Genomic DNA, 12,565 nt, shown 5'->3' on the forward strand with positions numbered 1-12,565 from the left:
TCACGGTTTTCCATCGATCTGGCGCCATCATTCTCTGACTGGCCTCCCGCCGTCGCGCTTCTGGTCGGCCGGCGTCGGAGGCCGTCGAGACTTTACCGCCTTCGTCTGCGCTGGCAGCGACGGATCACTGTTAGTGACGGGTATCTACCGATTGGATTTTTCTTCCTCATAGGAAAATCCACTAGGATTGGTAGAAAATTAATTGCGTATGCTTGGTTTCGCTATTTAGTGGGCCCTTTTCGCTTCTATAGCGTTGAGGTGTTTTTCCCCTTCCGCTCCCTTCCGCTTGTATCCCTTCCCAGAGGCGTCGGCGGGCTCCCATCGCGGCGGCGCCTCTATCCTTTTTCCTACCTCTCCAGCCCCTCCCCGGGTGATCGGACGTATTAGCCACGGGCTTGGTTTCCGGCCCCGGTGCGTTGTACCCTTAAGAGGGGCCACCTAGAACCCTCATAGTCTCTGTTAGTGACGGGTACCGACTTTTAATGAAGGCAGTGGCGTAGCGAGGGGCGAGGTCCAGGGGTCCGGACCCCCCCCCCCCCCCGAAATATAAAAACACAATTATTTTGCGTCATAAAAGAAAAAAATAATGAAAAATCATGAATTTACTGTATATTTCTTTGAAACATTAAGTTCTTCAATGATGAAACTTGTTAAAATTTGTTTAAAACCCTCTAATTAATATCCTGATTTAATAAAGTTTCCCCCCTGGTTTTTGACCCCCCCACCCCCCAAAAAATCCCTGGCTACCCCACTGAATGAAGGGTACATATTAACGGTTATTTAAATCATTATTGTGCTTCAAAAATTCTGGTGTCAGTTTGACACACTTCTACTATTAACTAACCTTACATCTCATTCTCGTGTATCTTCTCCTCTGTAAATCGCCACTTACAGGAATATCATCGTTAAATCTCTGGCTACCAAATTGAAAAGGTATTGGTTATTAAGTAAGTTCTAAACACAACGGTATTTATTTATTTTTGGTTTGTATAGTGAGTTATGGAGAAATAGAGAAATATGAGAAATACACGGGTATTTTACATCACTGCGGAACACCCACCCATTGTCCACGAATGACGAAAAGAATTACTCTCGCCCCAATGCTGTTCCTCCTATCTCCCTTCCAGCTGCATCTCTAGCCTTTGTGATTTCAACGTTGTCGTCAAAACAGAGGGAATAAAAATATTGGCTTAAACTAATCATTATCGATTGTGAGAAACGAATGCCGCGTCGTCACATCGAATTTAATTTGTTTACGTTATCTTCATCCCTTGAACAATCATGAACTTGTTGCAGAGGCCTTAATATATGTTCAACTGATTCAGGCGTGATGTAACGCAAGTTGGACGTATTGAAATGAAAGGTAGTTGCACTTTTCCATAATTATTTTAAGGCGTACGACGCGTTTCGGCTCACAGAGCCATTATCTGGTGTTATTTTACAATCGAACTTGTTAAAATTACTTAATATATTATTTTACAATCGAAGAAATTATTGATTTATTTAAAAAGTAATATGTTAATAACATAACTATTGATTTAATCATTTGCCAAAAGTGAGTTTTCAATCACATTTTCCCTACAGCACGTTGATTTTTGAGATTGATTTATCTTATATCTGTAAATTTAAGTAGCAAATGCTTTGAACTCGGTTAATCAATATTTCATACGGCTTTGATTTTGTTACGAATATTCGTGGCATTTAAAGTCGGAATGGGCAAGATTAAGGGCTACTTATTTTAGCAGCTTGCAGAAGAACGCTTGTAGAAGTTCTCAAAATGTGTAAATATGAGAATCACTCGCGGAGAGAAAATTGTGTCGTAAAGATAGAAATCGGTATGTTAATCATGTCATAAAGAAAGCAATATATACGGTTGACGCTACTCTACAGAGTGAAAATTTATCGGGAGTGAAATACCGTCACACTTCTTAATAAGAAGCAGAGATAAATGGAGACAAAGAATCATAGTAACGGATAGGATAAGGATAGAATAAGCAGGATATTTATACTGACGATTTTGGAGCTACTTGTCATGCTTGTCGTTTAAAATTGAAGTTCGACCATTCGCAAAACTTGATCAAACTGTTCCATCCCGCTTTTCATGTATTAAATAAATAGTTTTCAAGACGTTCCCCACGGTGGTACGGTGCTAATCACCCTAGTAAGCCAACTCGGTGACATCTTCGAGAAAAGGTGGTGTTTGGGTCTTGGTTTTAAAAGGAATCTTGTCTTCGAAGGGAATGAGAGGAAAGCTAGGGATCGAATGGTTTTGGGGTTTGACACGAATTTGACTCAAGCGTGTGAGTGGGGATTCAGAAAGGGAGGCTGTTCCTGGGGGGGGGGGGGGCTGAAGGTTGGTGATCAGGGGAATGGACAGTGGCGGATTAAGGGGTGTGGGGTCAGGGTATTTACGACTGAAATAATATAACTTTGGCGTATTTTTTTAGGTGATACTCTTGTCACAAAAAGACTATATCACTTTCGTCAGATTTAGGTGGTAGCTTTCCTCTCTTGGAAAATATAAAATAAAAACGAGGGTATTAAACCTAGTTGTACCGGTTAAAGTTTCGTCTGGTATTTAATAAATTAGAATTGAAATAGACCATGAGTTGTGTTTAAAAAAAATAATCCGAAGATTCAAGCCTGATGAAGTGGAATTTTTCCATATTGTAATAAATACTAGCAATTTATGATTTGAAATTTGTTCTTGTAATCGTGGAAGGTTGCAACTATTTATTTCAATATGATTTTTAAAACTTTTGCCCTAATTTCTTTAGATTAAAAAAAATTTCAAACATGAATGACGTTCGTCTCTTTGAAAATCCCCACTAACGCGAACATCATTATTATGTCTTTGGATGCTACATCTAAAATGTTTTGGTAATCGTGTACATAGTAAACGCAAGGATATTTATTCTGTACTTCTAACCCTCTTAAATTTTGGATGTATGGGAAAGATGGCAACCTTGTAAGGTAGCTCTACAGTGAAGGTTTTTATTTCACCAGCGTGAAAAAAAATGATCAATGAATATCTGAAAGCCACTAATCTACCCACGTAAGACCTCAGGCGCATTATCTCTCAGAGGTGTTGCATACCACCAAGGCGCCGAGGAAAATGGTGAACCGCCTCCACAAAAACGACCTTATTCCGCCCCTGAGTGTGGGAGGAACTGAAATTGGAATCATACATAGTACTTAACTTGAAATTCTTACCAAAAGATCAGTGACTAAGAGAATTAAAAGGCATAGGTAAACATTCAGAGACTATGAGGGTTCTAGGTGAACCCTCTTAAGGATACAACACACCGGGGCCGGGAACCAAGACCGTGGCTTATACGCCCGATCACCCGGGGAGGGGCTGGGGAGGAAGGAAAAAAGGATAGAGGCGCCGCCGCGATGGGAGCCCGCCGACGCCTCTGGGAAGGGATAGGAGCGGAAGGAAGGGGACGTGGGAAACACACCGCAACGCTATAGAAGCGAAGGAGGCCCTACTAATTAGCGAAACCAAGCGTAAGCTATTAATGTTCTACCAATCCTAGTGGATTTTCCTATGAGGAAGAAAAATCCATCAAAGGTAAACATTCAAAGAGTCAATCACAAGTGCACAAGGAATTAAATTATAAACAAAGGTGAAGGCAAGTGAAGTCAAAGTCATGTGTTGTCCAGAGCAGCCAGCAACAAGGCAAACTCGCGGCGAATGGGAGCACTTGGCTCGAAGTTTTTTATAGTTTAAAAATGGCGTGTTTTCGACTGAAACATCATCAGTAATTTTGGTTCCTACCGACATCAGCTATCCGGGGTTGAATTTTCGCGATACAATTTTTCTCCGCACCGTACATGGTCTGAAATTTTGAAGATCATACCTAAGTAATTATCAGGTAACTTGATACGACAATAGACCGGTCTATTGGAAGTCCCCTTTCTAACTCAGTGAATCCTGAGAACGTATAGAGAAAGAAAATAAAAACAGGTCAAATTGACACAAACGACGGTGGTGTTACGAGTGAACGGCCCCGAAGAAGGATTTGATTCTTTCCCAGCGAATGATGGCGGTGAATGTCTCTAAGGCATCCCACCGAGTTCTGCTCTCCGTTTCGGCCGGCGTTTCGATTAAATACTTTTTCATCGAAACGTCGACAGAAATGGAGGCCGTAAACCGGTGGAAAGACAGAGAGAAATTCACATTCACCAGCCTTGCCATTCGCTCAAGAGTTTCAACTAACCCTGTGGATGATGAAAAAGTATTTCATCGAATCGTCGGCAGAAATGTGGTGCCTGACCCGGTGGGAAGCCCGAGAGACATTCACAGAACGGCCTTCCTTGCGAAGTCTGGTTTGACCGTACAGAAAACGCAATCACACATCTTCTTCCTACTTCATGTTCATTAAAAATACTTTTCAAGACGCACTCTGTGGTATGGCGCGCTCTCGATCGCCTTATTAAAAAAAACCGAAGTGGAGGAATCGCATCGCCGAGAAAAAGTGGATCGTGGTTTCAAAAAAATGAAGTGTTTTTAGGGAAATGAGTGGGAACCGTAATATGGTTTGGGGTTTGCCCGAATTTGAATCGCTCTTGGTGAAAGCGTGGATGTTGAGTTGGGATGCAGGAAGTGAGTGTACGTTCTGCAGGTGGAAAAGGTTGGCGAGGAGAGGTTTTGGGCCCGCAGAAATTGGAGCTGCGTAATTGGACGAGATTCAAACAATGCACCCACCGTTTCTCGGGGAGCTAACTCGTGTCTGAAAGGAGCGAATTGCGAGTCAGCTTTGAGGAATAAGGGGATGGAAACACGTGAAAACGGCCCAATTTTTTCTTCGGAATGGAAAAATTCCACTGAGATTTTTCTTATTTTTATCTTTGGGTCGAATTCCAGTGAAATTATTGTACGGCTTTATCCACTTGCCTTTTTTCATCGCCATTTCCTCTTTTCTACTCATTACCTTGTTACTTGCGCGATGGAAATAGGTTTTCCAAGCAGATGATAGAGTTTCAGATCATATTCATGAAATATCATTCAATTTAAGTGGTTTATTTACTGGTGGCAATTTGAAGAAAGTAGATGAATTAGCCCTTTCTAACTCAGAGCTGCTTCTGGGAGAAATTAAATTCCAAGACTTCCTATTTAAAAAATGTGAACATTTTCTACTCACAATCAGTCGTAGTTATTGTGGCATCTACTTATTTCGCCTTTTAATTTTACAGCACGAAAGAAATCGTAGTTTAAATCTTCCCTGAATAGAGCTGAAAATGCGTACATTTTCATGTTACATAGAAGCAACAATAGGTTATAATCAGTGGCGGATCGAGGATAGGAACAAGGGATAATTTGGCGGGCTAATTTGGTGTAATCTCTCAGCAGTAGTGCGACCAAATTTGCCATTCTATCTGAAGATTTTATTCATCAATAACCATAGATATATAACAAAATGGCGGAGCCTGTTTTCAGCCCTTTTTTTACATAAACGTAGAGAAAAAGTAGATATTGTCACGGACTTCCACCAAGTGACTGATACCACGTCGTTCTATGAAGCTTCTGCATTGTGGATCTAAAGTCAAACCTTGCACTAACTTGCAACCCCGAATTTTAAATCGTTTTTTCGAGCGTGCGGTCGACTCCGGTTCTGGCCGGCGGCGGCGGAGAGTACGGCGACGCGGCAAGCGTGTGGATGCAATATGGTCTCATTCACTTTTATATGTGGATAACAGATATAATAGTGTTAGAAAATAACCACTAGAAAGTAAAATTAATAAATATTGATACGAATGACTCTTATTATACAATCGCTGGGCACTGCAAGAGGTGCACTGAAAGGTTTCTTTCTTTGAGTGCATTCCATATACTACTACGGAGAATGGACTTAAATCGTGTGCTTAAAGTGGGGAAACGGACTCTTTTAATAACTAACTATCTAGTTTATCTAGTGTAAATTGGATACCCAAATGGGAGGGGAATAGCCCCCGTAGCCACTTCCCCCATAGATCCGCCACTGGATATAATGCTAATAATATTGCTGTGTGGAGACGTTCAATGAAAGTGGAGTGAAAATGCATCATAGTAGACGGCTCGATTTTAATGTATCTATATTTTGTCGAAGAAACCTCCAGAAAATTTTCAAGAAAAATATGGGCTTAATTATTTTGAAACGGAAAATATATTCTCCCCTATCGTACACCATGTGATCCAAAGTATCCGGACACCCGCAAAAAGATACATTTTTCGCACAATTAATACAAAAGAGGATCCTCGAGTCGGCTTCTTAACGTGTTATCAACCACCGCGCGTTTAAATGAATTTATAGAAGTCGCCACTCGCGTCGCCGACAGAAAAATTGATAAGAGTTTCACTTGCAAATAAGGCATAATTAGAGGTGTCTACGGAAATTTTCATTCATTATGATGTGATTTATCTAATTTATTACTTTTCAATGCTATTCCTCAGAGATTACAAACATTATACTGAAAATATTGGGTAAAAGTGGATCGAATTGCACTCATCACCGCGCCGCGGACATTTTAGAAAACCGATTAAAAGGCGACCGAAGAGGCAACAGAAACCAGCCTTCTACGGGATGGAATTGGGCCTCCTCTCTGCAGTCCCCTTGGTTTTTATATTAGGCGCATTGTGCTGCCACCTTCTGCCAGGTAATGCGTATCAGCGATCTCAGTAGTCATTCAACATTGTGGTAGAGCTCCGCGGAATTCGCAGACTTCGAACACGTTTATGTGATTGGGTGTCACTTATTTCAGAAATCTGTACGCAAGATTTCCAAACTCATAAACATCCCTATGTCCACTGTTTCTGATTTGATGGTGAAGTGGAAACGTGAAGAGACAAGTACTGCACGAAAGCTTACAGGGCGGCCTCATCTGTTGACTGACGTAAACCGCCGTCAGATGAAGAGGCTCGCAAAGTGTGATAGGCAGGCATATAGACCACCACACAGGAATTCCAAACTGCATCAGGATCCACTTTAAGAACTATGGCAGTTCGGCGAAGGTGAGAAAACTTTGATTTCATCGTAGAGCGGCTGCCAAAAAGCCACACATCATCGCAGGTAAATGCCAAACGACGGCGACGCCTCGCTTGGAATAAGGAGTGTAAACATTGAACGATTGAACCATGGGCGTACCCAGCGAGGGGCAGGGGGGCAGCTGCCCCCCACCCCCCCCTAGAAGCCAAAATCGCAAAAGTCGTTAAGCAAAATCAGTACTGAATTGAAATGACTGAATTCAGCAACCTTTCTTTAAACCCACGAAAAATGATATGTATTAGTATAAGATATGTAACTAAAATAAAACTTTTTTCAAATGTCACAACTTGGCTTGTCCCCCACCCTAGACTATGGCTTGCTCCCCCCTAGACCATAGCTTGCCTCCCCCTAGACCATGGCTCGCCCCCCCAGTTATGATCCTGGGTACGCTCCTGTATGGAACAGTGGAAAAACGTTGTTTGGAGTGACGAACCATGGGACAACGTGGCGAACTGATGGCAGGGTGTGGACCATGAATATTAGAAAAGAGGATCCTCAAGTGGCCTCTAAATGTGATGTCACCCACCGCGTATTTAAATGGTTTACAAAAGTCGCCACTCGTGCCGCTGACGGACGAAATGATCCGAGTTTCACGGGGAAATAGTGTGTAATTAGGTGTGTTAACTGAAATTTTTACTCGTGATGATGTGATTTATCAAAGTCATAACTTTTCAATGCAATGCATCGTAATTACAAACATTATAACGTAAAATATTGGAAAAAAGTGGACCGCATTGAACTCATCTCCGCGCCGTGGATATTTTTGAAAACCGATTAAAATGCAACCAAAGCGGCAACAGAAGTCAACCTTCTATGGGGTTGAATTGGGCCTCCTCTATGCAGTCCCCTTGGTGTGGATATAACGAATGCCCGGCGAACGTCATCTGCCAGTGTGTGCACTGCCAACAGTGAGATTCGGAGGAAGTGATGTTATGATGTGGTTGTGTTTTTCATGGAGGGGACTTGCGCCCGTTGTTTTTATGCAAGGCACTATCACAGCTCAGGCCCGCATTGATGTTTAAGCACCTTCTTGCTTCCCACTATTGAAGTGCACTCCGAGGATGGCAATTGCATATCAATGGCGATTCAACAGGATCGAGCACAAAGCACGGCCTGTGGCGGAGAGGTTACTCGACAATAACATTCCTGTAATGGTCTAGCATACACAGAGTCCTGACTTGAGTCCTGTAGAACAGGGGCACAGCTAGGAATTAAGGCTAGGGGGGTTTCAGGCGCAACTAATACGGGGGTGCTTGGGGTATTGCATACCCGCCAGTGTTAGCGGGAGGTGCGGAGGCCTTCCGCCGGAAAAAATTAAGATAAATGGTTCAAATGGTGATTTTTGCGGCCTTCTGAGGGATATTTTATTAAACCTCACACTATTCTATAAGCAATATTAATCCAATTAGGTAAAATAGATTTAATTAAAAAATTTCTGTGAGCCCTTGGAACACCTTTGGGATGTTTTGGAATGGCGACTTCGTGCCAGGCCTCGCCAACCTGCATCGATACCTCTCCTCAGTGCAGCACTCAGTGAAAAATGGGCTGTCGTTCCCCAATAAACCTTTCAACATCTGATTGAACGTTTGCCTGCGAGAGTGGAAGGTGTCATCTGGGCTAAGGGTGGGCTAACACCATATTGAATTCCAGCATTACCGATGGAGGACGCCACGACCTTTTAAGTCATTTTCAGCCAGGTGTCCGGATACTCATGATCATAAAGTATATATCTGTAAAATAAGCTGTATGGTTCAATTGAATTTTTTATTCAGGATTTAAACTGCCTCAGTTAAAGGAAGTGCCATCATCGATTACTATTCGAACGCATTTGTAAATCAGGGTATTTTTCTATATTTATAAATGCAATTTTTCTTAAGTTTTATTGAAATTCAATGCTAACTAGTGCCATGACTAGTGATGTGGGTGGAGTTTGATTGTTGCCTAGTTGGTAGGATATTTTCGAGTAGAAATTCAAAATTTGACGATCGCTAGTGTTAAGCATCGTCTTTTATTAAATTTTAAGTGCTGCACCTATTGAAATAGATATTAAATTGCCCCAGAGTAAGTCTTCATATGATTTTTTTGCATAAAAATTTCACCAATGACTGAAATAATTCCCTTTGAAAATCCGTAACTATGCAACCCGCATTTCTTTACCTCTTCTTACTACTTTATCTAAGAGATTAAAAATTAGTCTACCAGTAGCTAAGAATATATTGCTTTTAAATAATTTAATAATGATTTACTGATGTATTTTAAGCTGATATCATCTGTCAAATAGGACCCCATAGGAAGGTCTAAAGGTGTTACAGAGGTTGCATCCAACTGCAGTTGCTTTTTTGCAATATTTATACTACTTATTTTCTCTTTTGCCAATTCATATTTCTAACAGAATCATGTTTATTTCCAGGTTATACTGGTGAAGTGGAATGAGCCTTACCAAAAGCTAGCCTCTTGTGATAGCTCTGGAATTATTTTTGTGTGGATCAAATACGAAGGACGTTGGAGTATAGAATTAATAAATGACCGGAACACACCAGTCACACATTTTTCTTGGTCACATGATGGACGTATGGCCCTCATTTGCTACCAGGTATGAATTTTTCCAGCTCATACATTCTATTGTTTCATGGATTTTTATCTTTTGTATTTTATTTTGTATTTAAGATGTGAATGAAAGTGATAATGATGAATTCCTAATTTCAATGAAATGATGTAGGTAAAAATTCAGTTAGGTTGGGAGGTAAGCGAGAATAGCTAGTTAAAAGTTTTTGAATATTTTTTTCGAGACACGTTACAAATATATTTCATGACATTCAACATTCAAATTCTGAGAAATAAAATTAACTTCTAGAATGATCGTAGGCTTTCCCGGTGTATTGAATTGTAGAAGGCTACACGGGATTTCCACCGGGTCAGGTTCTCCGACTCCATCTCGGCCGACGTTTCGATGGGCGAGTTGTCCATCGTCTTCAGGGCATGAATACGATGGACATCTTGCTCATCGAAACATTGGCCGAGATGGAGTTGGAGAACCTGACCTGGTGGAAATCCCGTGTAGCCTTCCACAAATTAACTTCTAGTTTCTTAAGATGCTAAAATCATTCCATAAGTTGTGTAAAACTGTACATTAATTTCAGCATCTGATTTTATTCTATGAAAATGCAAAAGATAAGACAGAGATCAAGATGGTTTAGAGCGCTAAATTTCATGCATTTTACCAGGGAAAGCATTATTGATGTATTAAATTACCGACAGTGGTTAGTTTCAAATTGATTCTCCTCCTTCCCTCACCTTACCATCTCTAGCAATTCTTGGCACCTCTTGCGCCATATTAAATTCCCAGAACTGCTCCTGGTCCTTATCATTGGGAAATTCTTTTCCATGTCTTGAAATACCTAATATTGTAATTGATCATCAATCCCATGAAATCCTTTGGATGAGCAATGGATGCCGGTAAATGTGGCCAACCTAGTCAGTTATCGTTTTTGCATCAAGAAATTCTATGTCCCTTTTATTTCTCTTATATTTAATTTGAAATCCCCATGTTCGACAACTCCTTATCCCAATTTAGTCTGTGGTATTTTGCATTTCAACACTTATAATTGAACCTTCTTTGGTGATTAGGTGAGATGAAGTGAAAATAGTTGTGTACCTTCATGAAAAACCATATTACTCTATGCCTATTGGAAAAATCATAGAGAATTTTTGCACCATAAATTCCTATAGAAATTCATTTCTGCATATGTGTCTGTGTAATTGGACTTAATCTAAACTCTTTGCTAGTCTTTAGGCACCTCTCTTACTGATGAAACTAACATGGAGCTTTTTATTGCCAGTCATAAAGTGCTGAAATTTGGATACGGGTAGTGAACTTCAATAAAAAATAAATTTGAAACTCAAATTTTTTAACACCATTTCCTTTGAGCGAGGTGCTCACACACAATGATGTGTGTGATGCATAGTATCTTCATTTTTTTGGAACTCTGTCATTGAAATTTTATATGGCGGTCTTTATCGTATTTCAATGTTATCGTCTTTGAATTCTTAGTCCTCTAATTTCATATTTTCCAGGATGGATTTGTTCTGGTGGGATCTGTGGCTGGCCAAAGGTATTGGTCCTCCATGCTCAATCTTGAGTCAACGATTACATGCGGGATCTGGACCCCAGATGATCAGCAGGTGAGATAAATATCCTTGTAAATTCTAAGTTTTAATTTATGTTTTTGAGTGAAATTTCTTTTTGATTCTCTGGTATTAATTTTGGAAAATAAATAATAAATGACCTTTCAAAAACAATTGAAAGAAATAACTTTGGAATTCATGTAGAAATTCCAGTAAATTGTAAATAGGTAAGTGTATGTTTATTTAGTTTGAAACCATGAATTTATATTAGCCCCAGGAAAAGTTTCAGTTTGAACCATTTTATTCTCTAATTGAATATTCATTGTTAATATATTGTAAGTTTTATGCATTTAATAGGGTATTGGTGAGGTTTTTTTTTTCAAATTTGATTATTATTGTTGATGCATATTTACGCTTCTAATCTCTTCTCTTCCTCCCTCCTCAACCTCCATGCTCCGTAAAGCTCTACACTCCAAATCAAGCTCTTCAATAGTCTTTCCTTCAAATTTTTACTTAATAATCCTCTCATCAGCTTCTTCCTATTCATGAATGCATCCTTTGCTGATGCAATTCTATTCCTGATGTCTTTACTGCCTTGTGCATTTTCCTCTTCTGTGCTATAAAACTTATCCATTCTCAGGTGTACTTTGGAACCACCTCTGGGCAGATAATTGTAATGGATGTACATGGAGCCATGGTGTCACAGGTGCAGCTACCAGGAGATGTGGCAATCACTGAAATGGCATGGAGTTGTGAAAAATTCAAAATGGAAGAGAGTGATGAGCAAGAAGGAGGTAACCATTCAGCTGGTGAGATAGCTCTAGTAGATTAGAGGACAATCTTTGCTGTGTTCACCCACATAAAGCCACCCTATAATGTATTTTTATTGCATTTAGATAATAAATTATATTTGAAAGAGTAATTTTGTATCATACAGCCTAAGAACAGCAAGGGAGATAGATAGAGATCGATATTATGGACAAGATTGGTTTCTGAAAGTTTCCATTAGTTGGATTTTCATATCATACCGATTATAAAATGATATCACGTAGTATTGATGAAATATTCTTGGGTTTAGCACTGGGTAAGGCTGTTTAAGGCCAATGGTTCGATGAGAAACTCCCTCATTGTCATGAAGGCTAAAACTGACGTGCAGGGTAGGTGATAGTCTGCCCCCTGCTGCCCCTTGCTGGGTGTGCCCTTGAAGCAAAAGTAAATTTTGTTCAAAACAAAAGTATTTTTTTATATCCAAGAAAAGTGATATTAGTATTTAAACATGTACTTAATTAAAATAATTTTTTCTTGCTAATAATTTAAAAAAGTAATAAAGTGCTGTTATAATGTTATTGAAATTTTGGTTTCCTTAACCTTGTCTGTGTTACAACTAAAATGGCATGCTCCCCTCTAGCTTT

The 12,565-nt window shown here is 40.0% G+C and overlaps 1 protein-coding gene across 1 annotated transcript in view; it reads left to right on the forward strand.

The window, feature by feature from the left end:
- LOC124161370 (tubby-related protein 4) overlaps positions 1-12,565 on the forward strand; it is a 65,820-nt gene that overhangs the window by 23,715 nt on the left and 29,540 nt on the right. The window contains exons 2-5 of the mRNA XM_046537684.1: positions 6,900-6,994; positions 9,439-9,621; positions 11,103-11,210; positions 11,794-11,962. Coding sequence (XP_046393640.1) covers positions 6,900-6,994; positions 9,439-9,621; positions 11,103-11,210; positions 11,794-11,962 — 555 coding nt within the window. The remainder of the gene's footprint in view (positions 1-6,899; positions 6,995-9,438; positions 9,622-11,102; positions 11,211-11,793; positions 11,963-12,565) is intronic.

The sequence above is a fragment of the Ischnura elegans genome, chromosome 6, assembly GCF_921293095.1.
Source record: "Ischnura elegans chromosome 6, ioIscEleg1.1, whole genome shotgun sequence".
NCBI classification, from domain to species: domain Eukaryota; kingdom Metazoa; phylum Arthropoda; class Insecta; order Odonata; family Coenagrionidae; genus Ischnura; species Ischnura elegans.